Genomic DNA, 26,250 nt, shown 5'->3' with positions numbered 1-26,250 from the left:
TCCAACGCCCGCCCCAGGGGCCGCGGCACCTCTCGCGTCACTCCCAGCGACGGCGACGGCGCGCGTAACGACACAGGAGCCGGCGCGACGCCTCGCGCGTCACTAGCGGCGACGGCGGCGGGGGCTTGTGACGTCAAGACGCCAACGCAGGGCGCCAGGAGGGTCCCGTGCCAAGCGCCGGCCTCGGCGTTCGCGCCCGAAGCAGCGGCGCGCTCGCCGCCCGGTCTGGCGCCCGGGGAGCTGGGCCTCCCACCGTCCGCGGTTTAGCGCTCTGGGCCGGCGCTGGGAAGCCGCTGGGACGCAGTACACACGCCCGCGCCGCGCGTCCTGACGCGCTACGTGCCGGCGCCGCCGCTTTCGCGTCATGACTTCCGGGCGCCGGGGCCGCCATCTTGCTCGCGCGGAAGCGGCGCGGCTGGGTGGGAGTCCCGAAGCGGGAGTCGCGGACCGTGCGGCCGCCGCCATGCCGTCGTCGCCGCTGCGGGTGGCGGTGGTGTGCTCGAGCAACCAGAACCGGAGCATGGAGGCGCACAACATTCTCAGGTAGTTGGGGCCTCCGCCCTGGCCCAGGGCGCCCCGTTGACGCCGGCCGACCGGCCGTCCCTCCGGCCTTCCCGGCCCGTCCTGGGCGGTTCCGGCTCCCGGACCGTGCTGGGTGGCGGCGGCCGCCGTTCCCGGCCCCGGTTCTCCCTGACCCGTGCTGGGAGGCCCAGGTTCCCAGGCGGGCGGTGCGTGGCGGCCCCCGAAAGACGGCCGAGAGGCCTCGCCGCCTCCGGGCTCTTTGGCTCCAGGGCTGAGCGCAGCGAGGAATCGACAAAATTCGGTCCGCCGCGCGGTCCCCCACGTGTGCTTAGCGTCGCGAAAAATTCACATTCTGAGCCGAAATGTTTCCGGGTCGCCGAAACCTCAGAGCTGCTAGTAAACCTGAAAGGCTGATGCTGTTCGCGTCTACTTCGTACGCACGTCTGTGTATCTGAAAATCATGGCCTCTGTAAAATGCTCAGCAGTGAGGCGGTAAGTTGCAAGACGAAGGTTAGGGTCCACGAGAGGATAGGCCGGTTGTGTCCAGGGCGTGTCGCCTTTTTATCAAATATGGAAAACTTGCGCGACAGGATCTCAGGATAGAACAAGTCGTAAAAACACGGAAATGGCCTATTTTAACTTCATGCATTTGTGTATTTGCTTCTATCTACATTTTTCAAGTCTCATGCAAAAAAATCCTTTCTCCTCCCTTGGAAAATCTCCAGTCGATAATTTCTGAACCACACGTGAGTTTGGTTTCACGTTTCAGTGCTAACTCCCTTTTTGTGACCCTGGTGTTGTATATGTTTAATAAAATTTTATTCCCGTTTGACAAATTTTTTTTCGTTCAAAATCACTTTACAGAATGTGAAATTGACCCCTTGCATTACAGTTAAAGTTTGGTGTACATGTCAACTTTGATAGTAAAAGTTGAAACTGCCTTTTCTTCCGAAGTTTCCTTATGTGGACATTACAGGACAACCATGCCTCGCTGCTTCTCCTACTACGGCAGTCAGCTTTGACTCTCCTGGGGAAATCAGAATTCTCCCTCGCCCCTCGTTTTTAATGAAGCTGGACGCACCAGGTGTCCACTATCTGCTAGTTACGAGTTTAATTCTTCCTAACATCTACCACACTGTCTGCAGTATTCAGTTAATGTTGTTTTTTGGTCTAGTGTGATATGCTTGGAACCTAACAAACCAATGTGGAGTTCGTTTCTAAACTAGAATTTTTTAAACTGTGAAGTTGTTTTAAAATTGGAAAAGTGCAAGAATTACAGTGTGCTGGATCTGATCCCCAAACTGCATTTATCTGTTCAGAGTCACTAAAAATGGTAAATTTAAGGAAAAGATTGCAAGGTTCACACTCCAGGAAAATTATTCAAGGAAAATAAAATTTACTGTCTTTAATTAGAATAACAAGTGATCTGGAGACCACCTCATTCTGCTGGTTCTGGCTGGTGATCCTTTATTTAAGCTCTTCTCTATCTGCATAACAGTTGGGGTGAAATCTTACAAAAGGAAATGTTTTTAAATTTCCTGTAGCAACTTTGTTAGTAAATCAGTTCCAAAGTCTTGCCTATCTGATAGCCCTGAGACAGTCACCGCAAGATTTAAGCCCTTGCTTAGTTCAAAGTAATTGGCACAGCCTTGGGTCTCCTGCGGAAATGAGGGTGCAGAATAGCCCCCAAATAATCACCAAGTAGGAATGCTTGTGTACTTTCACCCATTTTACTGTCTTTCTAATTTACTCATGAGAAGAGTAGATTCAGAATGAGGGCAAAAGGAGGTAAGTTTAGGGTAACATACATTATTTGTATCATGAATGTGAAGTTATTTTAGACGTGAATCTTTAATTTCTAAAATGCTTATATTTGGGGGGTGTTTTCCTTTGTTAAAATGATAGTATTTGCTTGTTGCAAAAAATTCTCGCTGTAGAAAATATAGAAGATGAAGAAGATAAGGATCACCGTACCATTTAGGTGTACATCCTTCTTTCTGGATGTTCTTGTGAACATACAGACACACGCTTAAGGGAGATCAAAACACTGTTAGGTAGTCTCTCCACAGAACGTGAACGTAGTTTGATTTCAATATTCATTTCTGCTTTTATTTTTATACATTGGATTTGAACATATTTATTCATGTTGAGTAATAGTGGTTACAGAACCGTGACCCAGTACTCAGAGCAATCCTGTGCAGCAGTCACTTTGGTAACCACTCCCCGTAACAGGTGGCTGGTTTTCAGTTTTATAATGTCCACATCCATGTGCCATTTTAAGTATCTTTGTACACTTTTCTAGTTATTTCCTTGGCATAAATTGCTGAGTCAAAAGGTAGGCATATTTTACATTTTCATACATTCTGCTAAACTGCCTTCCAGAAAAGTACCTATTTATAGAATTCCCATTTCCTCACAATATGGGCATTATTTACATCTTTTCATGCTGCTGGGGCAAAAGTATCTTGCCCTTTAGTTTTAAAATTGCTATTGAGATTGAACAACTTTTTGTGTCATTTTCACTTTTGAAAATTATTTATGGCTTTATTTCAATAACTTACAGGGTTTAAAAGCATGTTTAAGAAATTTATATGATAGTTTTTGTTACAAACTAGTAGAGCTTACAAAAGATTTAGAGACTTAGGCCTTGAAGATGATTGTGAAAAGCATTTAAAAATGGTACGATAGGGCTTCCCTGGTGGCGCAGTGGTTGAGAGTCCGCCTGCCGATGCAGGGGACACGGGTTCGTGCCCCAGTCTGGGAAGATCCCAAATGCCGTGGAGCAGCTGGGCCCGTGAGCCATGGCCGCTGAGCCTGCGCGTCCAGAGCCTGTGCTCCGCAACGGGAGAGGCCACAACAGTGAGAGGCCCGCGTACCGCAAAAAAAAGGTACGATAAGGGGCTTCCCTTGCAGTCCAATGGTTAAGACTCCGAGCTCCCAATGCAGGGGGCACAGGTTCAATTCCTGGTGGGGGAACTAAGATCCCACATGCTGCAGGGCATGGCCAAAAAAAAAAAAAAAAAAAAAAACGGAAAAAAAATGTATAAGTGAAAACAGGAAAATTGTGTATGCGGTTTGGTTAAAACTATACATAGGAAAACTTCTGAAATGAACTATCATAAGGAATGTACTTGATCAAGCATGCACGCTAGGTCATTTTTTAGTGAAACCCAATTTTATTTTTGCCCCCTTGAAAATCTGCTCAGGCTGTATTTTTCTGAGAAGTCGAATACAAGTGTTAATAAATGTTGGCGTTTTCTAGAGCTAGTCATAATGTTCCCTGGGGTGATCATTTTTGATCTTTTGAGACTAAGTTGTTTGAACTACTAGTCCTGGAGCCATTCAGGTTTTTTAAGGGGTGCGGGAAGACTATGTTTGTTTCCACAGAGCCTCCTGTTGTTTGTACTCTGTGGATTAAGGTGTCCCTTTGGAGCCAATTAATTTATTTTTTTGTTCCAGACTCTGTCTTAGATGTCAAAGGGCCTGCTGATTTTTGGAAGCTGTTTTTAATTGTAGCAATTCAAAACAGATTTTAAAGACAGACTTCTCTAAATTACTGTTTTCAATCATAACTTCCTGGGCAGTTTGATTTTGGGACGATGAGCAGAGAGGCTGCAGATGTGGAAGAAACAAGGTTAGAATCAGTCTCTTGAGCTCCTCTGTGCCAGGTGCTTCACAAATGCCATCTGATATCATTCTCACAACTCCTAGGATGTGCACACGTACACAGGTGAGGAGATAACACCCAGAGCAAGAAGCCCCAGCTCATGAGTGACAGCAAGGATCTGGATACAAGGGGCTCCAGTCCTGATGGACGAGTAACAGAACCGATGGGATAGAACACGAGCTGGAGAAGGATCCAGGCCGTGGGGAGCGCAGCAGTCAGCCGAGGTCCTGTGATTCTCCGGTTCGGGGTGGGGCACTCAAGACTTAATGTCATGAGTAGAGTATGTGGACCCTAGCCACACTGGGATGGAGGTACTCAGACATCCTCTCCCAGAGGGGACTGAGTCTCAGGGCTGCTGGGATCTGAACACAGGATCTGAGTGAGCCCAGGCGGCTTGACACAGCACTCTCCCAGACGGTGCTAAACTCTCCCCTTGTCTTCAACAAATTTCCAGAAGCCTCTTGTCCTAAACCAGGGAGGGATTGTCCGCTATGCCCTGCGGCCCCTTTGGCTGCATTTTAGATACTTTGTTTCTGGGTACACTTGAAGAAGGTAAACTGGAAACTATCTGGGGAGGTGGAAGATTTGAAATTGTGTGTATAAGGATAGAAGAGGTGCTTACAGGGGACACATTTGCCATCATAGATTTTAAGGGACTCTGCATTATTTTTTTGCTTTTTGTCTTCAGGAGGCAGAACTAAGACCAGAAGGATTGGTTGGAAGAAGGTAGATTTCTGTTTGGATGTGAACATTGAGACGAAACTGGGTAGACCAAGCATGGTATCAGTTCCAGCAGCTAAAACATTTTCCCCTGCCTTAAGGATCATCATCTCCAACCTCTGTAGGTGAGAACAGGTCGAGCCCAGGGAAGATAGTCGAGCGGGTTCACCGTGGTTGGTAGCGCTTATTAGCTCAGTGCTGGGGCTGGAACAGCTGACATACCAGATCTTGAGGACCTACTCTGCTGGCCCTGCACCCTGGGGAGGCCGACAGTGGCCGGCAGAGCAAGCTGGCCTTCGAGAAGCCAGGGTCGAGGAAGAGCCGGCCTGGAGCAGGGACATCTAAGCAGGAGCTCTCTTGGGGGCTAAACAAAGTGGCACGTTTGACAAGCTCTGTGCGTGATGATCTCATGCTGAGAGGCCTTTTGGTTTCTTCTTGACCTTATGGGAGGGTAAGAATAAAATAAACCCTAGAAAATATTGGGATGTCCTTAGGCCGACGTTTTACTAGTGGTGACATAAACTTTACTGGAATATTAACATTTCAGGAAGTTGATCTTCCCAGGCTTGTGGCTATACCACAGTGAAACTGCAGGCAGGCGTTAAAGTGTGATGGTGCTTGAGCAGTTGATTTGTGTTGGGTAAACGTGAGGTCATTGTGTAGCTAGAAACGGCTGATTAAGCAGTGGGCGATTTTACCTGTAGTAAAGGTGACTTAATGCTGGTAAGCATCTTGTGTTCTACTCAGAGACAGGTCGTTCTTTCAGAAGGTTTGTAGTGGTCTAGGATTTCAGTCTTAGCCACAATAATGCTTTGAATTAGGTTAATAATCACACTATAGAAAATAGAAAAAGATGGCATAACCCATACTGTTAATTTGGGTGTTTTCTTTTTCTTTCTTTCTTTTTTTTTTTTGCGGTATGCGGGCCTCTCACTGTTGTGGCCTCTCCCGTTGCGGAGCACAGGCTCCGGACGCGCAGGCTCAGCGGCCATGGCTCACGGGCCCAGCTGCTCCGCAGCATGTGGGATCTTCCCGGACCGGGGCACGAACCAGTGTCCCCTGCATCAGCAGGCGGACTCTCAACCACTGCGCCACCAGGGAAGCCCTGGGTGTTTTCTTGATGGGTATTCATTTTAACTTTATTATTTTACCTTTAGGCATCAGGATAACAATTGAAACAATTCTATTTCCCAAAATTCAGCATTTTTTATGATACTGTAATCTATCTTTTCTATAACTTAACATTTCTTAACGTGTAACATAATTTCTATATCTTTCTGATAGATTTTTGATACCTATAAAGACAAGTTTGATAAATACTTGTCTGGAAGATTTGTTTAACATACAAAATAATTGGCCCCTGAGAGAAAGCCTTTTGGTGGTCAGCAATATTTTTACAGCGCTCAGTCCTCTTATGTAAGAAACACATTGTCACTGTACATAGTCACACACAAGATGGGCTGTTTTGTCAGTTGCATGAGCTTAGAAGAAACAGGGCTTCTGTTGTTAACTGGCCTTTTTGCCACTGGTGAACATTTTATTGGGGAGGAACAAACTGGGTTTCTCTTTGCGTGTGTGGTTTAAATTCTTCTGCCAGTAAATTCCTCTTTTGGGGTTTCATTTTATTTTTAACTATGCTTGAGTAACATTTCAGGCAGTTGGGGAGGGCAGTGAGGAGAAGGCAGCTGCGGCCCCCCTCCCCCGACGGTTTCTAGTAGGAGAGACCTCACCCAGCCTTTCACAGACCTGGCAGGCGTCCTCTTAGAAGCCCTGTTAGGGATCGGCCGGGTGGAAAATGGGCCCAGGTTATCTTTGGGGTGATTTACTTTTCGGGATATGGACAGTGTTTCACTTGGACACCTAGCGCACGCCTCAGCCCCCGTTGTGACAGGAGGTGAGGGAAGGAGATTGTCCACCCGGGCAGTTCAGGCTTGCTGCCCCAGCAGGACGTGGGGGCATGTGAGACCCTGTGCTGGGGCCTCTCCACCTGGGGCCTCTTGGGAACCCTGTAGGCAGCTCTTCAGTGGCACGCCTGCCCTACGCCAACCTGGAACACCCTGGGGTCCTGTCTGGGGCCTGCATCACGGGGTGCAGGAGGTGTTGGCAGCCCCCAGGCACCCCCCGCCCCGCAGCTTGGCCATCCCTGCGCTTCCCCCGTCCTGTGTCCTGGAGGGTTACCTACTTTGTTCCCACTCCCAGAGCATCTGAGGAGAGGGATTTAGGTCTGTTTCGATCACTGCTGAATCCCCAGCACATGTAGTAAGCTCCAGAAAATACTGTTGAATCAAAAAGAGAACGGCTAACCTGCCACCAGTAGAAATGGTGGTGTTTTTAAGTCTTAAAACTGTAGCCATTGGGGATTTAACAGTCTCCTTTGCTGCTGCCTGGCTAAATTAAGGCTTATTCACTATATATTTCATTAATGTATTTCAAGAGTAGTTGTGCTTGGGCTCATTTTAATAAATTTGAACTTAGGTTTAAGAGTTGGGCTCATGTAAATAAGTTCTTTAATTATGAGTAAGTATCTCAAAGGAATGACCAGAAGGAAATGACTGAGATGTAGAAATACTGATTTTTTTAAAAAAAAGTGATGGAGGAACTGTGTCTAAATGATTCTTTCACTTATTTTTGTTGGGAAGCGTTTTGTTTTTCCCACTGTTCCCCAAAATGATTTTTGGGACCCCTTTTGGAGCAGGCTTCTTAGGTAGCTAGCTGAGAAAAGTGGTCTCAACCATGGTTTCTTATTCTGACCTGTAAAGGCACCATCTCTCACATATTTAACTTACTCATTATTTGGTTTCAAATGACTTGTTTAAAGCATCCACCAGAAGACAGGCCTTTCTCCCAAGATCCTGTGAACAGATACGTGGCCTTTGGAGACAGGCCCGGGGTGGCCCCAGGTGTGTGTCGAGCAGTTGCATTCACGCAGTCACTGTGTCGCTTCCTGGCAGGGTCACACCTTGGGCTTCCTCTGCAGGGACTGGACTCAGCTCCAAGCCCTCAGGGACCTTGCTTCTGTGGGTTAGTGTTTTTCCATAGCACACGTTCCTCCCTCAAGGACCTGCTCCCTCCAGGGTATTTTTGGGGTGGGGGGCCTGGCACCTCGAGCATAAGCTCTCTGTTTCGGGCAGTTCTTGTGGAGTAGTGGCAAATCATGAAGCCAGCAGACAAGCGTGGCCTACTGCTGTGTGTTCTCACGGCGCTCGTGGCCATGACCTGTTCCGGTCACTGTCTCAGGAGAGTGACCCCCACGCGGCTGTTGTTAAGGGGGCCTTCATCCCTGGCTTGTTGGTGCTTTGACAGAAAACCTTTCTTTTATTGTACGTACCTGGCCTGGCGAGGAAACGGGTTGGGTGACGTGGTCTGTTGGGCACCTGCTGGAGCCTGTGGGTGGAGGTGTCCGCGTGGCTGGGCCCTTGCGTCCCAGCCTCCCTCTCCCCGGGGCCCGGAGCTGCACGTAAACTGGGGCCGGGTTGGTTGCGGTCCATTTACAGCTCAGGTGGCCATGGCCCCATTCACTCCTCAGTCGTGCCTGCTGTCCCCTGTGTTCTCCATCACAGTGACCTCTGGGGCCTGGTTGGGGGCACAGCTCGGGCCTTCCAGGGACAGAGGGACATGACTTGGCTTTTACCAGCTTCAGAGGACTCAGGCAAGGTGTTGGACCTAAACCGGATGAGAAGCGCTTTAAAAACGTGTGTCCGTGAGGCTCTGTCACACCAGGCGCAGTGCCTGCGCTCTTTGCGTCCCTGCCCGTTCTCACAGTGACAGCAGGTGACCAGTGGGTCCTTCCTGTCTTGTGGGAGGACAGTGACTCTCGGGCTGGGCTTCTAGAAGTGCTGTGTCTGGTGGGAGAGACCACGGGTCTTGCTCCACGGGCGCCGGGGGCCGAGTGAGGTTTCCTCCCTTATTTGTCCGCCTTTCAGCAGAGAGGGATCGGTGCCCACGAGGGATTGGGGGCGCCCGCGTGGGCTTCCCCACGCGCTGGGACGTGTGTGCATGGATGCGCTCGCTCCTCCGTGGGCCTCCAGATGCCTGTAGCGCCTCCTGCTCATGAGGACCAAAACCATCTCCAGATGTGGCCAGACACCCCTGAGCTGCAATAAAATGTACAAAAAAGCTTGAGACGGTGACCGCGGCCGCCTCAGAGCCGTCGGGGCTGGTGGGCCTGGGGCCTGCTCCCGAGTTGACGGGCAGGGATGCTTCCACACGTTTTAGTGACGTATAAACACGAGGTTAGGATGAGAAGGCCGTTTCATGTAGACGCTTTGAACACTCCCAGTGTTGGCTTTCACCGCTTGTGAGTTTGAGGGAACGTGGGGTCTGCAGCAGACCCCCTTGAGTGAGGATGGCGTTGGGGCCGCAGTGTGTGCGATGACCTTTCTTCCTTAAGGTGCAGTTGTGGCTCGTGGACGCTGCCTGCCAGGGAGGTTCCCTCAGTTTATTAAGAGACACTTGGCCATTCCCTTATCTCTGGCCCTCGCAGCCGGTGCCTCGAGGTAGGAGGCTGGGGGTGTGTCCCTCGGCTCCGGGGCTCTGGGGCTCCGGGAGCTCTGTTCTTGGTCCTGGGAAGCCTGCATCACGGCAGCTGGAAACCTGGACAAATGGTTTCCTTCTAGAGACCGGGACAGGAGTCAGATGTCAAGACGTTCTAGGTGAAATCTTCCCTCTACCACGTGTCCTGTGGCCATCACAGACATCCACCTCGTTCCCCTACGTTCCAGGATCCTTTGTCTTGTGTTTGGATTGGCTTCACCTAGCTTTTGTGTAACGTGCTACAGGATTTTTTTAAATTTGCAAATAAAATACTTACAAGTTAAGAATTGAGAAACATGTTCTTTGAGACCAACAAAATTGTTCATATAGTCCATTTCCCATTTCATTTTCCTTTTTAGCATTTTGTGTCTCACTTAATCCAACTGTGATTCTCTGTCGTTTTGTGTCTTTCAGCAAACGAGGATTCAGCGTCCGGTCCTTTGGAACAGGAACTCACGTGAAGCTTCCAGGACCAGCACCCGACAAGCCAAACGTTTATGATTTCAAAACCACATATGACCAGATGTACAACGATCTCCTTAGGAAAGACAAAGAACTGCATCCCAGTGGTTGCCCTTTAACCCTGTGTGCTTGTCTCTGACAGGTGTCACCTGTGGGCACCACTCAGGGGCACCTGTGAGGCAGGGGACGCGGCGGCCCATTTGAGGTGTGCGGGGTCACTGGGTTTCTGCTCTGGTGCTCATGGGACTGTCCAGAGGTTGGAGCCACTTGGGGCCGTGGGCTGCAGTCCACGTGGACACAGGGAAGGTTGTGATACAGTATTAGAGCAGCTTAGGTGAGGAAAGTGGGACCCCGCCATCCGTGGCTTTGCACACTGCAGGTAGGTGTGTGCGTGGGTGTGCACTGGTTCACGGGCGGCTGCCTCACACTCTGGTGCTCTTTCTGGAGGGTCAGCTCATGAGAGGGCCACATTGGGTGCCGAAGGAAGCATGTTAGAAGCAGGGAATTTGAGAGGACTTGACTTCCTTTCAGGAAGAGACAAAACAGACTGTGTCTGCTTCCTAAGACTTACGGGAAAGGAAGGTATTTTAAAGCCAGATTCATGTGAATGTGACCCCAGGCTGTGGATATTAAGATCATCCTTGCCGGCTGGGTTTTGACCAGACACTTCACGGTCACCCCGGGCTGCTTTAAATTCCTGGGGCACCTCATGTTACCGTGAGTGATGGTGCTTCTCAGGATGGAGACCAGACACATCCCAAGCGAGAGGAGTATAGACACCGGGTGGAAAGCTTGCTTCACTTCGGTGTTCTTGCAATTGTGAATAAACTACGAACGTTCTCTGTACACCTATAGATTAATTAGTTAGCTGTGAGGGGCCCTGGAGGTCATTCCAGCAAAATGTACTGGACGCTGGTGGTTGCTGCACGCTCCACCCCGTGCCCACTCCTCCCCGGCTGCAAGGGAAACGTCGGGTGGGGGCATTGGGGCAGAAATGTAGGTATTTCTCGTCAGTGCCTCAGCCGGGCACTGATGCTGGGGGTCCAGGACTCAGGCCCACCAGAACCAGCACCCCCCACCGCCCCATGCAGTCCCAAGGCCCTCCCGGGGGTGCGGGAGCCCCAAGAGACCCTGCAGTGCACCTTGCGCACACACTCCTTTCTCAGAAGGCGCAGACCACGTTAGGAGCAGCTCTGCCTACTGCCGGGGAGGTGCCAGCTGTGGCCTGGGCTCCGCCTGGTGGTGCCGTGTGGTGAGAGCCGTCCTAACCTTGTGGAGAGGCGCCAGCCACGGCCGCTCCCCTGGGAAAGCTGTGATCCAACTCCAGGCTTTTGGTTCTTGCACTGCAAACTCTCTGTGTTGATAAGCTTAACTTGAGACCCCATCTAGCGAGTTGGCCAGAAATCTCTTCGGGCTTTTCTGTAGGATAAGATGTTACAGAAAAACCCGAAAGAACTTTTTGGCCAACCCAGTATTTTTTTAAGATTATTGTTCAGTTAGCACCATTTGTTTTTTGTTTTTGTTTTTGCTGTACACGGTCCTCTCACTGCTGTGGCCTCTCCCGTTGTGGAGCACAGGCTCCGGACGCGCAGGCTCAGCGGCCATTACTCACGGGCCCAGCCGCTCCGCGGCACATGGGATCTTCCCGGACCGGGGCACGAACCCGTGTCCCCTGCATCGGCAGGCGGACTCTCAACCACTGCGCCACCAGGGAAGCCCACCATTCGTTTTTTAAAGACTCTTATTAAACTCAACGAGAGAAACAAAAACAGATAATGCACTTACTTGTCTGTACTCCCTTAATTACTGTAAGTTAGGTCTTTTCACATCAGAGCTATTTCTGGGAATGGGCAGCATTTCCACATTGTAGACCGCATCTGGAGGGACTTTGTGTGTGTCCCTAAATGAAGGGGCACAGCCCAGCCTCTCAGAAATCAGACTCTCCTCGCGGGGTGACTGTACAGGCCCCTGGGCTCCCCGGCAGCATCCAGTCTAGGGGATGGTTGTGCCTGCTGTCGGGGCCCCGTGTAGGGAAGCTGCCTCCATAGACCCCACCACCACCACCGCGTTGGTTGCCCTTCACGAGCCTCTGGGAGGGACCGTTGTCGCTTTGCTGGCTTCACTTGGGTGGGATTCCTGCCTTCTGGGGGAGGGGGGAAGGGGCAAAACAAGGCTATGTCTGGCACTAAGCTCAGCTCTGCCTACGTCAGCCCTTGGCCAGTAACAGGAGCATCTGCCGGCATTGGGGGGCGGGGAGTCCACTGGGACACTGGCAGGATGCCAGGGGGTGGGGGGCCGGAGGCCCTGCCAACTTGGACAGGGTTGGTGATCAGGTGTGGGGCAGGGAGCCCTGCATTTCCCCATGTGCTCAGGACACAGCAGACAAGAGTTAAAAACCTAAGTCTAGCATAGAATACCTGGGCATTTGCAGAAGTGGTGGCTTTTGTAACTTACAGTGCAAAGCTAGGAAAATCTTGTCAGATGAAACCCAAGGCTAAAACAACATTCAGTAAATGTTTGAATTTTCAGGGGAAAGAAGATGCCCCTTGTTGGGTAGAGCCGGGGAGTTGAGGCCAAGTGGCCGGCAGGGACAGGTGGGCCCTGGAGACGCCTGCGGGCTTTGCCTGGGCACTGCTCTGCCCCCGTGGGCTGGGGCCTGGGACCTCGTGGTTCTTGAGCCCCCAGTGAGTTCTGGTCTGTAGTCGTTAGTATCCAAGCAGTTTATTTGTTAATTATTTGGCTGTAAATAGGGGTTTTGCTTTTGGTTTTCTCGCCACAAGCAGGAGTGGGGTTGGGTTGAGAGGCTCCGGCCTCGGTCCTACAGTGACAGGTGTGGCCACGGAGCACCTGCCCGGTGTCGCCCAGCCCTATGAGGAGCTAGACAGCCTGGTGAGGTTTACGTTTCCCTCCCCCTGCAGGAATTGTCAATGATAGTGCAGGAAATCTGGGTTCACCTGACCCTCCCCAGACATGTAAGAGGGTCTGTCTTCTCTTCGGACGCCTCTAAGGCGGGAGCTGTCCTTGACTGTGAGACAATCTACCTGCTTCAAGTGCACGGCTCCGCGGGTCCATGGGGTGGTTCACCCAGCAGACTGTAGGATGTTTTCACCCCAGGAAGCCACCTAGCAGCTGCTGGCCCGGTCCCCGCCTGTGGCTCCGCCTCTTCTGGACGTTTCTGATCCACAGGTCGTACAACACCGGTCTTTAGGGGCTGGCTTCTGCCTAACGTCCGAAACTGAGCTGTCCTTTTGTTGTCGTCATTGAGCGGTCCTCTTTTACGTGTAAATATTCCCGTGGACCTTCAGTTTTTTCATCCCTTTGCCTTGGAGTCCTTTTGAATACAGAGCAGCTTCAAACTTGGTGTTCCGTTTGGGGGCTGTAGCGTACCTCCTGTGTCAAGTTGGTGCTTCCAGATCTTTCCATTTTCTGCCTGAGCCACTTTGCACACCTGAGCTTCCTCCCGGGCTCTCCAGCATCAGTTGAGCAGAATCTGCGGCTGAACCTCAGCCTACTTGGAGCACTTTTGGGGGAAGATAAGTCATTTTCTTCTAAATGTAAGACTGGCCAACCTGTGACCTAAGGAACAGGGTCCCTGGGCCCAGTCACGGAGGAGGGGCCGCCAGGAAAGATGAGGCTGGCAGTGTCCTCACGGCTCCAGGAGAGCTGTCTTTGGTTGGTTTTGGATAATTGCTTTGTGAGTTACAAAACCACTTGTCTTAAAAAGCAAGTGAGTGTGTGGCTGTACATATAGTTCATGTGATTTTTAATACATGGGACCAGTTGCTCCCCAAACAGTGAGTTGAAGTGCAGATATAACTAACACTTGCCCAGATCCTGACTTTATCCTCGTAAGTGGAGGCTGCGTGCTGAACTTGTATCTAGCATACTTTCCCTCTTTCTCCTGTGGCTCTTTTGTAATTAAATACCTTTGGGGTTAGATTGTTTTTTAACTATTTGTTTATTCATTTTCAGTTTCTCAATTTCATTGTCTTTTAGGCCTTAGATTAATTTATATGTATACTCACTTCTCCACTGTGTGATTTTTGTTGTCTTGGGGTAAAAGGTAATAATAAATGTGATTTCTAAGAGTATAAATCCCACAACCTCCAGGCCTCCATCCTGGGTATGAGGTTAGTGGACACGGCAGCTCCGTCCTACTCAAGGCCCCTGGGCTTTTCCAGAACCTTGTTCTTGGGGTCTCATCAGACCCTCCTCACCTTCTCGTGCTGCGCTCAGTGGCGTGGGGCGGCTGCCCGGCCCCCGGCCCTGCCCTGAGGACGCTTCCTGCACTTCAAGTCCAGGCCCCTTGGGCTCCCACCCTCAGCGTGTCCTGCCTGACCCCCGTCGCGGACGGTCCCTGGTCACCTTCACTGGCCCTGTGCGTGCCTGGCGTGAGCTCGCCTATCTGACCCCATCTCATTTCACCCTGGTTGGCAGCTGTGGTTTCAAGTGGTTCCTGAAAACAGTGTCTCTTTTAACATTTGAGTGTGTTCCTAAGCCAGACACTGATTCCCAGGGAAACTCTGATCTAGTTTTACTGATGCTTAAGTTTTTGGATTTTAGAAAAGCAGTCAGGCTTAACATAAAAGTTAAGGCCTTCAGGTATTTCAGATGAGGCCAGAAGAGAAGCTTGCAGGTCTGACAGGCGTTGCCGCGAGTCGAGCAGCTGGCTGCCCAAGGTGGCCGCGGGGTCCCCCCTGAGGCGACAGTGGGGGCAGGTCGGGCCTGGTCCCCACAGCCTGTAGCACATGGGGTGCAGACGCAGCGTGTAGCCGGTGGGTGACGCCACAGCCTGCGCTGGTGGGTTCACTTTGACTGGGGACCTGGGTGGCGAGGCCATTGCAGACCACGCCAGAGCTCCCGCCACCAGCCTCAGGAGCGGTGGGGCCTCGTGACGGCTTGTGGTGAATCGGCTCTTCATGTTTGAGGGTCCCAGTAGTCGCCACAACCCTTTGAGAGTATTTCAAGCCCAAAGCTGTTTGCTGTCGGCCTTGCTCACGCCCTGGTGTGCTGAGGGCACCGCTCCCACGGCTGGTGGCTGAGTGTGTTCTCGTGACCACACCCAGCGGCTGCAGCGCCGCCCACCCGCCCACCGGCTCTAGGGAGGAAGGGGCCCGATTCAGAGCCATGGGGGGCTGCAGTTGGGCCCCTGTGCTGCCCCAGCCCCGTGGCTCGAGGGAGACCTCTTGCATCCGTGCTGCTTAACGCTTTGCCGTGAAAACACAGACTGGGCGCCGTGGAGGGGAGGGTGTCTCCATCCATAACAGGTGAGGGGTTGTCAGGGTTCCCTGGCGGGGGGAACAGTAGTCAGCCTCTGGCCCCCTCCCGTTGGCACCTGGCATGTGTCTGGAGTCTGAATTCGAGGTGGCCGTGGCCTGTGGCCAGCGTTGGAGGGCTGGCTGGCTGGTGGGAATCTGGGTGAACTGTGACAGCTCCGAGGTCGGAGGCCGGGTGGGCATCAGGAACGCGCTCCCCCCCGCCTCAGGGCAGGGCTTGTGAGGAGGTGTGGGAGTGGGCTGGGCAGGCCTTGCCGCGGGCGGGTGTGGGTCTAGGTGCCAGCACCGCATGGGTACGGCTTTCCCCCTGGCCCTGAACCCTGACAGGGTCCAGCCACGTCCACCTCAGCACTGACCGCTCCTCGTGTGGATGGGGACTGAAGGAGTGAGTACACCAGCGGCCTTGTGCCCAAGCTGCGTCGCCAGCAGGTGCCCCAGACTCCTGCCCCCGAGATGCCCCGTCCACACATGAACCTGCACCTTCCCGATGCCGTCCTCTAAAGCGAGGGCCTTGAGCAGGGCACCTTTGGGGACACACATGCTGGAAACTAGAGAAGCACTGTCATGGGGGCCTTCGGGGAAGGTCTGGGTCGCACGTCCGTGTCTGAGGGCAGGGCCTCTGCCTGGCACGGGGTTGGGCTCGAGGAATCTGGCCCCAAAGCACCATCTCCGCGGACACTTCATGGAGCATCTCCCTGGCCCGTGGGTGTCACCTGTAAGCTTTTGAACTCTGCCGTCGGCCTTTCCCTGGCTCGTGTGCAGGAGCACAGCCACCTCGCCCCAGCCCCATCAGGACAGGCAGGGCATCACCATGACCACCAGAATAAGAATGGACAGTCTGTCAGGACAGGCTCTGCCAGGCCGTGTCAGGCAGCCCTTGGTGTGTCCCCGGTAGCTGGGGACGCTCGGCAGTACTCCTCCTCTCGGCTGCTTCCTGCCTGGGAGGCTCGCGGCCCTTCCTCTGCTGCTGTGTTTCTCAGAGGCCTCTCCATCCTGGCTGCTCCCGCGGGTCCCCACGGGGAACCCTGCTGGGCACAGGTGGGTTGGTTTGCAGTGACCACTGGCCTCTTGGACCAGCCCCCCACCCTCCCTCCATCTTAGCCAGACGGTTTGGTTTCTTGTGCAAACTGCGTGGTCTTGGGAACGCCAAGCTTGGCCAGGGCTCGGCAGGGAGCACGGGGGGTCATCCAGGGATGTCTGGGTTGGTGGCCACCCTGGGCTTGGTGCTGTTCCTGCTTAAGTCACTCAGTAAGTGGAATTTCAGTGAGGGCGGGGGTCATTTTATGTTTCCTTGAACTTAGTGTTTGGGGTGGATCTCGGGCGCTGCTGGGAGGTGGGCGGTGGGCGGCCAGGAGATCGGCACCCAGAGCACCACCACGTCATTCCCCCACCACACACACACATACCCCCGCTGCCCTGTGACGTTTGGGATTTAGTCTGATTTGAACCATTCATGTAGAAATGATTTGGTATTTGCAGACTAATTCATGATCTGAGGGTTTTTTCTCAAAAATTAAGTTAATTTTCACTAAAATGCTCCAGCCTAGGACTCAGGTTTTCTCTTTTGTTCTGAGATTAAAATTTTTATGATGTCACACAGCTGGAGGCTAGGTATGTGTCTATTTGAAACAAAACACTAAGACTAAAGATATTTTTGCCATTGCATTTTTACTTATCCAGCCAATTTATTTAAAAAATATTTTCTTGAGCTTCCTCTCAAATTTAAATAAATGTAGCATTTTACCCTATTTGGACAAGTGGTCTACCACTTTTATTTATTTTTTTTTAAATAAATTTATTTATTATTTTTGGCTGCATTGGGTCTTCGTTGCTGCATGCGGGCTTTCTCTGGTTGTGGCGAGCAGGGGCTACTCTTCGTTGCGGTGCGCGGGCTTCTCATTGCAGTGGCTTCTCTTGTTGTGGAGCACGGGCTCTAGGCACGCGGGCTTCAGTAATTGCGGCACACAGGCTCAGTAGTTGTGGTTCACGGGCTCTAGAGCGCAGGCTTCAGTAGTTGTGGCGCACGGGCTTAGTTGCTCCACGGCATGCGGAATCTTCCCGGACCAGGGCTCAAACCCATGTCCCCTGCATTGGCAGACGGATTCTTAACCACTGCACCACCAGGGAAGCCCTACTTGTATTATTTAAAGTCTGCTAAAGCCGCACCTGGTTAGACGGTGTTGTCTGTCTCTGCCATCTGTCCCCTTCAGGCTGACTTAAGGCGGCTTCTGAGGTTGGGTTTCTGAGGAGGAGGCATTGGACTGGAGGGTTGCAGAGTCTGCTTTCTGGCTGTCACTGTTTTGTTTTGTTTCTAACACCATTGTGCAGGGAGTGTTTCCTTTGAAGAAGAGGGATGGCGGGTTCTTACCTCCCGGGCCCCAGGCCCCGTGCGGAAGAGGCCAGGCGAGCAGAGCCCTTAGGATGCTGTGCCCGTCCCGGGAGGGCTGGTGGAGGGGCCCTGGTTGATCAGACGGGTGAGTGTTCCTCGCCTGCCAGCCCAGGCTGTGTTCTTTGCGGGGGTGGGGTGGGGGGTGGCAGCTGCCCTCCGGGGGGCTCCACACGACCGGAACGTGCTCTGCAAGCCGGGCCCGTGACTAGTGTGTATAGAACATGATTACGGGTGAAACGTATTTGCTACTTACCAATTCATTTTTTGCTGACTTTGGCCCAACCAAAGCGACCTGGCTGCTACGCTGCAGTCTGGGAGTTGTAGTCGCTCCTGCTTCGGTTTGTCCTGCCCCTTCCTGGATGCCTGTGGCCCTGCTCGCCCGGCCCCGGTCCCGGCCCCACGGGCGGTTCACCAGAGAGAGGCTTCTGGTCCCTGTGGGCCTCAGGCCGTTTGGGGCACCCCCTTTGCACATGCTGCTCAAGAGGTTTGTTTTTCTAATTTTCATCATTCTTTTTCTACGTGATACCTGTTCCATAAAACGGCCCAGTTATGCATCCCATGGCTCCCTGCGCTGTCCTCCGGGGTGTCCTTTGTGCAGCACGCGTGTCTGTGGCACCCAGTTTGTTCTTAAGTTTTCTGTCTGGGGATGTGGCCGTTTCACAGACACGAGGTTGTCACCCGTCCTGCCTCCCCCAGTGGCCAGTGACTGTGCTTCTCGGGCTTGTGCTTTTCACGAGCCCTTATGAGGCTAACGGCTCTGACACAAAACCCTGGGGGTGTCGTGACAGCAAACTGTCGGTGGCACAGGGAAGGCGTGGGTGAGGGCTGGACCCATGCAGCCACGGTTGGTGCCCATCTGAAAGGAAGGTGGCAAGGTTGTCGTTAGGTAGTGAGGCTAGAATTTGAGCAAAATGATATGATTGCTCCCAAGATGGGGTGGGAGGCCCGTTTCCCTGCAGAGCTGCGCATCCGCTCAGTGCCCAGGAGGCTTCATGTGCAGGGAGGGGGCTCCTGGCTGCCTCCCCCTCCCCCGGGACGGGCACCCCAGAGGGAAGCCCCACAGGTGGGCAGGGCTCTGAGTGGATTCTTGAATCCAGCAGAGAAGAGCGCAGAGCCGCTGACCAGGGGTCCAGACTCCTGGGTTTGGAGTTGGGAGGTCACTGTGGGCTTCCAGAGGCACGAGGTCCTGCTTACCTTGGTGCTGTGCTCGGCCCAGTGGGTTTGCAGAAGCCCCAGCTCTTGCCCGTGGCTGGCCAGTGGTCACCCGTCCAGGCCAGCGAGTGCCTGAGCTCCGCCAGCCGGAGGCTGGTCCTTGTCTTCGAGGACCTTCCCCCAGAGGCACTTGGGCCCCTGAGTGAGGAGTTTTGCATCTTCTGTTTCAGTTGGATCAAGCTCAGAACCGGAAGTAGAATTAGGTTGGAGGATGCCTGGGACGAGCATGTTCTGGGGCCACAGCCCACCTGGCCAGCCCCAGCCATGGGATTTGGGTTCACACCCCAGGCTAAGCCTCGAAGCGGGAAACGCCTGGTGCCGTTTGGGGCCAGAGGTGCTGATGCTGATGGACCAGAACGTCCCTGGGCTCCGTTTGGTCAGCCTCCGAGGAACAGCTCGGACAAGGGCATCCTCTCGGTGAAGCACACACCGCAACGGTCCAACCAGGGCCTGCCCGAGCCGCCCCCCGCCCGCTCCATTCCCAGAGCCCCAGTGCGGGGGCAGAGCCAGGCTCCCGGGCCTGGCTGTTGGGAGAGAACACGGGTGGTGGCAGCCGGCGGGCCTCGGAGGCCACTTGCCGGAAGCGCCTTCCCGACAGGGCTCGGTTGGCACTGCCCCGGCCCCCTCACCCTCTTCCTCGGGTTTCTGACTCCACCTGGAGATCCTGCTTCTGTTCTCGGTGTTCCGAGGCTGCCTCTGCCCAGGTTTGTCTCCATCACGTGCGCTAGGGGATGTTTGTGGGCGACCAGGCTGAGCTGTCTCACCTCCGACCCTGGGAAGGGAAGCGCTTCTGTCCGTGGGGGAGCAGGAGCCTGGCCGGTCCTCGGCAGAGGCCTGGGCCCTGGGCTGGGAGGGGCGCGGGGGCGTGGCTCCACCGTTACACCTCCGAGGGAGCGTCTGACCCCATGTGTGGGTTCTGTGGGCGCCTCACCCCTGCCCTGGAATCGGCCCGTCCATCTCCTCACTGGTCCGGCCCCAGCCTCTGCCCTCAGCCACCTACCTTCACAGGGAGCGTCTCTCCTTTGACCCCAGGTTCCCTGCTCTGTGCCGGCCTGGCCCCCTCTGCCCGCCTCCCGGGCCCTCCTTGTCCGACGGGAAGCAGAGCCGCAACCTTGCCGAATCCACCCACGCGGCTGGGCCGCGGCAGCAGGAGGAATGGTGTGCGTGCGCTCCGAGGGCTCGGGAAGGCGATGCCTTGGGCGCCCGGGAGTCACGGCCGCCAGACGCACTGTCAGGCCCGTACCTCTCAGCATCACTGTTGAGACAGAAGCGTTCAGCTGAACCTGTTTTCCGTGCTGAGCACACGTATGTAGGATGAACTCGTGGTTGGGGGCTAAACCTCACATCCGAGAAGTTACCTTGAACTAGAACAGACTGGAGCCCTCGGGCACCCGGGTCAGAGCAGGTTCTGCCGTCCCGGGCGGGCAGCCTCCAGGCCCAGGTCCTGGCTCAAGGCCGGTCTGTGGTCCCTTTGGGTGCATCTCAAACCCTCCAGTATGTTTGCCTTTTGCCCTTGAACTTTGGACACGAGCCCCCTGTGCCTGCTGTGTTCCCCTCAGGACAGTCCCTGGGCCCATCCTGAATCTGAGTGCCCCCCGCGGGGTCGCCCCGGCAGGCTGGCCGGTGCCCACGTAGCGGTTCCGAGAGCACGTGCTCTCCGCCGACAGGCTCCGCACAGTTTGATGGGTGGGACCCCAGGGTGTTTCGGAATGATCCTTTGTTGTCGTACTTCCCGTGGCAGCAGACAGAACCTCTCATCTTTCGGGGCCCCCACCCTTGAGGAGCTGCGGATCTGCACCGCAGAGGAGGTGCCCACGCCGCCCTTCGTCTGTCCCAGGTGAGAGGGAGAGACCCGCCCTCGGAAGGTGCAGCGGCTCCAGGCGTGAGCTGGGGTGCACAGCCGCAGCCCGGGAGACGTGGGGCCCAGACACCGCGTTCTCTGCCCGCACCCACCGGGGCCTCCGTCCACCTGGGTTGGGCTCTTGAGCCAGCTTTCCCCGCCCGGGGGGTTTATTTCTGACAAGCGTGTGGGCTCACAGGGAGGCCCCAGCAGCTCTCCCTCCCTCAAGGAGGCTTCCTGCCTCGGCAGGTCGGTGGCCCTTCACCCACTGTGGTCGGCCAGGTCTGCCCCTGCCTCGGGGCCCAAGGTCGCTGTTGGCTGCAGGAGCACCCGTGTGGGGTGGGAGTGGTTCTAGGGACCTAACATGTCCTTCCCACCTGGCAGGGCCCCAGGGGGTGGTCCTGGCTGCCCAGCTCCCTTGCAGCTCTGGTCCATGGGCTTGGCCTTGATGTGTTCGGTGCAGATGCCTCGAGTGGCCAGGGCCCTGCAGGTCGTGGCTCAGCTAGGAGCGCTCGGCCCCTGAGTCTGCAGCATCCCAACCTCCGTGGGGTGAGCACGCTCCCTGCCTCCCTCCCTCCCTCCCTCCCTCCCTCCATGCACGGAGCATGGGCCTTCCCTCAGAAGCCAGACCCTAATGAAGGCTTTGTCTTGGTGGCAGACAGCTGTCGCCATCGTGATCCCCACTTTTCCTGTCTCACCGTGGTGTGAGGCGGGAGTTCACGCGGGTCCCTGGGAATCCAGTGTTTCGTGGCTTCCTCCTCAAGGACCCACCCCCGCACCCAGCATGCGCTGTCCTTGGTCCTGCCTGGCACAGCCTGGGCCCTGCGTCTCCGGGATTTGCCAGGAAATAGTCTCAAAAGGTCCCTGTTACTCCTTCCTTGTTACTCAGTTGAAGGTGAGGCTTTGGTCTCTGAACTAGGCCTTTTGTCCTCAGTTACGTGCAGCTGACTTTCATCTGTTACGTCATCTGTGTGCATAATTGAGGGTCAAGGAAACAAGGAGGGGGCTTTGCAAGACCTGCTGGGGACCCTGAGGAGCCCCCCGAGCACCTGGTGGCCTCCCCTCCGAGGGAGCCATCCCCGTGAGCCTTGGTGTCACCTGAAGCCGGGCTGTCTGGGTGGCCGGTCTCAGAGCCACTGTGGGAGTGCAGGGAGCCTCCACCACCAGCCCTGCACCACGCGGGGCCTCCCTGGCCCGTGTCTTTCTGCCGGATGTAGATGCCAGGTGTCTGAAGGACCAGGTTCTGGGGAGGAAGACCTAGATGTAGCAGCGCAGCCGCTGTGGGCAGCCAGGAGGTGGCAGCGCCAGCCTGGGGACGCAGGCCAGTGTGAGGTGGCCGTGGTGGTTACGCTTGTCTGAAAAATGGCAAGAGCCAAAAGCGCCCCCAGCTACGGGCAAGTGTCTTTTCAAGTGAAAACTCTTAATTAAATGTATTTTAAAAGCCGCTTTCACCATCCAAGAAGGTAGGAAATGTATTTTGAGTAATACGAGCTTATTGAAATAAACTCTCCTAACTTAAAATCTGGGAAAGACAGTAAATGTATCCCTCAGAGCTCCTAAGTCAGCTCGTCTGTGTCCCTCAGAGCTCCTAAGTCAGCTCGTCTGTGTCCCTGAGTGGAGTGGGTAACGTGCTTGTTCCAAACTATCCGGATTGACCCTTAGAGACCACGGGCTTCGTCTTTGGGGCAGTGAGCCCTCTCCTGGGGCCAAGGACACAGCCATCGGGGTTGGGGGTGGGTGTGGAGTCCTGTCTGGAGGGTCCCAGAGGAGGCACTTCCAGCTCAGGGCCTCCTGCTTGGCACAACCTTGACTGCAGGACCTGTGTGGCCCATCCGAGCTCCGAGGGGCTCGGCCCTTCCAGGTCCTGGGCCTGGGCTCCCTTCACTCTGCTCTCAGTTCACCCAAGGCTTCTCCCTCCTGGACACTCTTTGTGTCCTTTCTTGGGTGGGCTTCCGGATTTCCTCACTGCCACGCTGAGCCAGGCTTGGGATTGGGCTTCCAGGTTAGCTTTGTCTTTGCCGAAGGACTTGGGTTCAGCATGGGCGTTTGCCGAGACTCTGCAGGGCGGAAACGGCCATTAGTGACTTCCTGGCGGCCCAGTGGTTAAGGCTCTGAGCTTCCACTGCAGGGGGTGCAGCTTCGATCCCTGGTCGGGGAAACAAAGACGTGGGAGAAGGCTGCAGACACTAGGTCTGCTTTCTGGAGAGGCGTGGGTCAAAGGGCAGCCGGTAGGCTGGTCTGGGGGCAAGCATCCTCACCTGACTTGTCCCCGGTGGGGTGGGGGATCACGGCCCAGCCTGCCCCCACGTGCCTCCGTGCCTCCGTCACCCTGATGCTCCTGCTGGTGGGGGGGGGCGTGGGGGCTGCACCTACGCGGATGCTGGGGAGGGTGGGGCCTTTATCCAGAGTTCCTTAACTCGGGCACTCAGCTACACGCAGAATGGCATTTTACACATGCTGGACAGAAATAAGAGGATCAAGCCCCGGCCAGAAAGGTTCCAGAACTGCAAAGATCTGTTTGATCTGATCCTCACCTGTGAAGAGCGGGTGTACGACCAGGTGGTAGAAGGTAAGCGCAGCAGCTCCAGCTCCCGGCCCTGCGCCGTGTCCTCTGTCCTGCTGTGCGTCCAGCGCCTCTGAGGCAGCCGGGCTGTCCTGTGCGCGGTGTCTGTTCCTGGCCCAGGGCTGGAGAAGGGTTCCTGGTGCGTCTGTGGGCTCCGGCAGGCAGGGGAAATCGGGCAAGGCCATGGAGAGGTGGACAGAAGGCCCCTGACCTGTGTGGGCCCTGGGAGGGGGGTGGGGGCAGGAGGTGGTGGCCTTTGGGCGGATCGTGTTCACCAGGGCAAAACCACCTGTGCTGGCCAACAGCATAGTGCGGGCTTAGGGCCTCTGGCACAGAAAGAGTACGTGTGGTGCGCAGGGACCGGGGCCTGGTGCTTTGTAAGTGAGGGTGCTGTCAGCTGCTCTCCCGCGGGACAGGCTGGAGTTCACGGGGGTGACCAGGTGGCCTGGGGTCCAGCTTCTGAGCGCGAGCTTTCCTGCGGTCCCAGCCGTATTCGGCGTGAGGCTCCTCCCGGGGTGGGGTGGGGAGTGCTCGGCCTGGTCAGATGCTCTGATGTTGGTCCTTAACTGTATCCCCGAAGGCCGGGGAAGGCTGGGCAGCACACAGCCTCCTGAGCTCTGTTCTGAGGCCTCTGACTTCGTCCTCTTATCACGGTCAGATCTGAATTCTAGGGAGCAGGAGACCTGCCAGCCTGTGCATGTGATCAATGTGGACATCCAGGACAACCACGAGGAGGCCACCCTGGGGGCGTTCCTCATCTGTGAGCTCTGCCAGTGCGTGAGTATCGGGCCCTGGGCGGGCGTGCGTCCCACACACAAGGGCTTCAGCATGAACGCGACAAGCACACCACTTGGTTCACGGTCCGCTTATTGCCAAACCTTAAAACCCGTAAATGCAGAGGTGCCCACAGGTGAGAGTCGCTGAGTCAGCTTTGGCTAAAGAATCCACCTTTGAGCGTTTTAAGTTGATTGCAGTGGTGAGTGACCTGCCCGGGTCTGGCTTCTGTGGAGATGGCTCCCAGGACTTAGGCCCGCTGCCAAGACCCCAAACAGCTAGAGGAGCCTGGGAGCCCCCAGAGATGGCGTCAAAGGGCTCTGGTCCTCTTCTGCCCCCACACTTCTCATTGCAGACGTCCAGCCCTCCCTGAGTGGCCCTGGGCATCTTCCCTTGTGCAGGAAACCCCAAGAGCTTTTGCAGCCACTGTGCAGCTGTGCTCAGAGCCAAACATTTCCTCTTAGATGTGACAAAAGGACCTACCCAACTCATATGTCTTGTCATATCTTTGGCCTGTGGCTTCTGCATTTAGGCCAACTAACGTGAGTGATAGAAAAATGAAGAAAACGAGGCTTAACCAAGAAGTCTGGAGACAGGCAGGCCTGGATGGGTTTGCTGTGTGAGGGGCCCAGGCCCCTGCTCTCTTGTTACTTTGCCCAGCACAGCTTCTGTTCCCAAGGTGTCTCATGGTCCAAGGTGGCTGCTGAAGCTCCAGCAGTTGTTCCCATGATCTGGCCATCGCGCAAAAGACAGGGCTGAAGGGGATGACACGTCCCAGAAATAGCACACGTGACACCCACTTGGGTCCGGCTGGCGAGAGCTTGCAGAGGAGAGGCACTGCTCACAGGCCAAGACCGGGGGCAACGAGGTGCCTCGGCCACAGGGCAGCCCCTGCCAGGACAGGCGGGCTGAGGAGCTGGCCCCGACCACGCTGGGGCTGTCCCCTGGCAGGGCCGCCTCCTTCCAGCGCAGTGGTTCTCCACCAGGGGACATCTAACCACACGCACGGTGGGCCTCACAGCCGGGAGAGACACTCGTGGTAGCTGGCGGGTGGGGGCCACAGGTGCTGCTCAGCCCCCCACAGCGCACAGGACGGCCCCTGGGCTTCCTCGCTGGCTGACTGCAGGCCCACGACGGTACCGTCTGGGTCGGGTCTGCTCATTTTCAGGGTGGGGACAGTGCAGGCGGCGAGCGTCTGCAGTGCGCCTATGTGTGGCACCTGAGGCCACCCTCCCTGCTGCAGCCGCTTGTGTCTCGTCCCTGTCGGGCTCCCCTCGGCCCCGCATGCACGGGCAGCACCAGGCCGGGTTGGGGTGGGGCTGCCTGTTGTGGGCGGGCGGCTCAGTGCGGCTCTCCTGTGGCTCCAGATCCAGCACACGGAGGACATGGAGAACGAGATTGACGAGCTGCTGCAGGAGTTTGAGGAGAAGAGCGGCAGGACCTTCCTGCACACCGTCTGCTTCTACTGATGGCCCGCCGCCTGCCTGGAGCCATCTTGCTGAGCTTCCTTTTGTTAATACTTCTTCCTTCCTGATACTTGTTTTTACCTTTAGGTATCCTGCCGGTGGACGGTAGCAGTGCCCAAATAAACTGTACATATGAAATGAGAAGATACACATAAATGCCAGATTACAATCAAGTTTTTCCCATCCCACTTTTACTTACGAGTGGGATATTGATTATAGTTTTTTTTCTTTAACCAAAAAAGAAAAAAACGGTTGATAGCACATTTCCCCCCAGCCATCTGCCTCTCACTGAGCGCCCCTTTCCTGTCTCCCCTAACTGGATGCAATGTACAAATCCCTGAATAAAGCAACAGACTGTACTTTTTGGGAAAAAACCTGCCATTGTCTAATCAGTAGATGTTGCTGGTCGTCCTGGCTTCATCCAGAGTACCCTGCCTGGCCTGGCCCTCCCGTCAGGTCCTCAGACGGCAGTCCGGGCCTGTGGGTCAAGCTGAGCTCTCTAGCACCACCCCGAGGGCCTCCCGTCCACTGGGACTCTGGAGGAATGTGGAACCTGCTCCCTGGGCGGGGACCGCTCATGCCTGGTGACCCTTCCTGGTTTTCGCAGCCATGGAAACTCTCAGGGCCCCCGTGGGGAAGTGTGGGCACTCCTCTGTGGGCAGTGCTGTCCCCCCGCCTGTGGATGATGGGCTGGCTCAGTGACCCCTCCCCAGCCCCCAGCAACATGGGGCAGCCCCATCAGGGCCACGACGCGGGCCTCTGAGCTTCGTGGCCCACCCCTGAGGAGAGCTGCGGCTGAGGCTGGCCCTGCCCCTGCAGTAGGGGA

General features: G+C 55.1%; 2 protein-coding genes across 9 annotated transcripts; both read left to right on the top strand.

Annotated features, from left to right (window-relative positions):
- Positions 1 to 210: 210 nt before the first annotated feature.
- SSU72 (SSU72 homolog, RNA polymerase II CTD phosphatase) lies at positions 211 to 25,800 on the top strand. 4 transcript variants are annotated; one of them, XM_082614789.1, is made up of 7 exons: positions 571 to 1,014; positions 4,878 to 4,915; positions 5,011 to 5,034; positions 9,857 to 10,000; positions 23,051 to 23,190; positions 23,843 to 23,961; positions 25,326 to 25,800. In XM_082614789.1, exons 1-7 carry the CDS (start codon positions 997 to 999, stop codon positions 25,425 to 25,427), a joined length of 585 nt encoding a protein of 194 aa, XP_082470915.1. In that variant the 5' UTR covers positions 571 to 996; the 3' UTR covers positions 25,428 to 25,800. The 4 variants fall into 4 exon arrangements, with proteins under 4 accessions (XP_082470914.1, XP_082470916.1, XP_082470915.1 ...); XM_082614791.1 differs by lacking the exon at positions 571 to 1,014 and adding exons at positions 4,059 to 4,156; positions 4,234 to 4,413 and having other exon boundaries at positions 4,878 to 5,034; XM_082614790.1 differs by lacking the exon at positions 571 to 1,014 and adding an exon at positions 488 to 543 and having other exon boundaries at positions 4,878 to 5,034.
- Positions 10,007 to 23,028, top strand: LOC309800621 (uncharacterized protein). Of its 5 annotated transcripts, none has more exons than XR_014293483.1 (3): positions 10,007 to 10,109; positions 17,509 to 17,654; positions 18,952 to 23,028. XR_014293483.1 is itself a non-coding variant. In XM_082614787.1 (3 exons), the coding sequence occupies exons 1-3, from the start codon at positions 17,791 to 17,793 to the stop codon at positions 20,097 to 20,099; spliced, it is 1,083 nt and encodes a 360-aa protein (XP_082470913.1). In that variant the 5' UTR covers positions 17,662 to 17,790; the 3' UTR covers positions 20,100 to 23,028. The 5 variants fall into 5 exon arrangements, 2 of the variants coding, with proteins under 2 accessions (XP_082470913.1, XP_082470912.1); XR_014293484.1 differs by lacking the exons at positions 10,007 to 10,109; positions 17,509 to 17,654 and adding an exon at positions 17,662 to 18,053 and having other exon boundaries at positions 18,952 to 20,618; positions 21,085 to 23,028; XR_014293485.1 differs by lacking the exons at positions 10,007 to 10,109; positions 17,509 to 17,654 and adding an exon at positions 17,662 to 18,053 and having other exon boundaries at positions 18,952 to 20,618; positions 21,006 to 23,028.
- Positions 25,801 to 26,250: the final 450 nt, after the last annotated feature.

The sequence above is a fragment of the Mesoplodon mirus genome, assembly GCF_964341445.2.
Source record: "Mesoplodon mirus genome assembly, chromosome: 3".
Classification (NCBI taxonomy): domain Eukaryota; kingdom Metazoa; phylum Chordata; class Mammalia; order Artiodactyla; family Ziphiidae; genus Mesoplodon; species Mesoplodon mirus.
Note: the sequence above shows the minus strand (reverse complement) of the source record. Positions and strands in the feature narration are given on the sequence as shown.

Coding starts and splice junctions, on each gene's coding strand:
- SSU72 (XM_082614788.1), top strand. CDS start 365: ATGACTTCCGGGCGCCGGGGCCGCCATCTTGCTCGCGCGGAAGCGGCG. Junction 544..9,856: donor GAGGCGCACAACATTCTCAG/GTAGTTGGGGCC, acceptor TGTGTCTTTCAG/CAAACGAGGATTCAGCGTCC. Junction 23,191..23,842: donor GTACGACCAGGTGGTAGAAG/GTAAGCGCAGCA, acceptor TATCACGGTCAG/ATCTGAATTCTAGGGAGCAG.
- LOC309800621 (XM_082614786.1), top strand. CDS start 17,791: ATGATTACGGGTGAAACGTATTTGCTACTTACCAATTCATTTTTTGCT. Junction 18,054..18,951: donor TTGCACATGCTGCTCAAGAG/GTTTGTTTTTCT, acceptor CTTCTGTTTCAG/TTGGATCAAGCTCAGAACCG.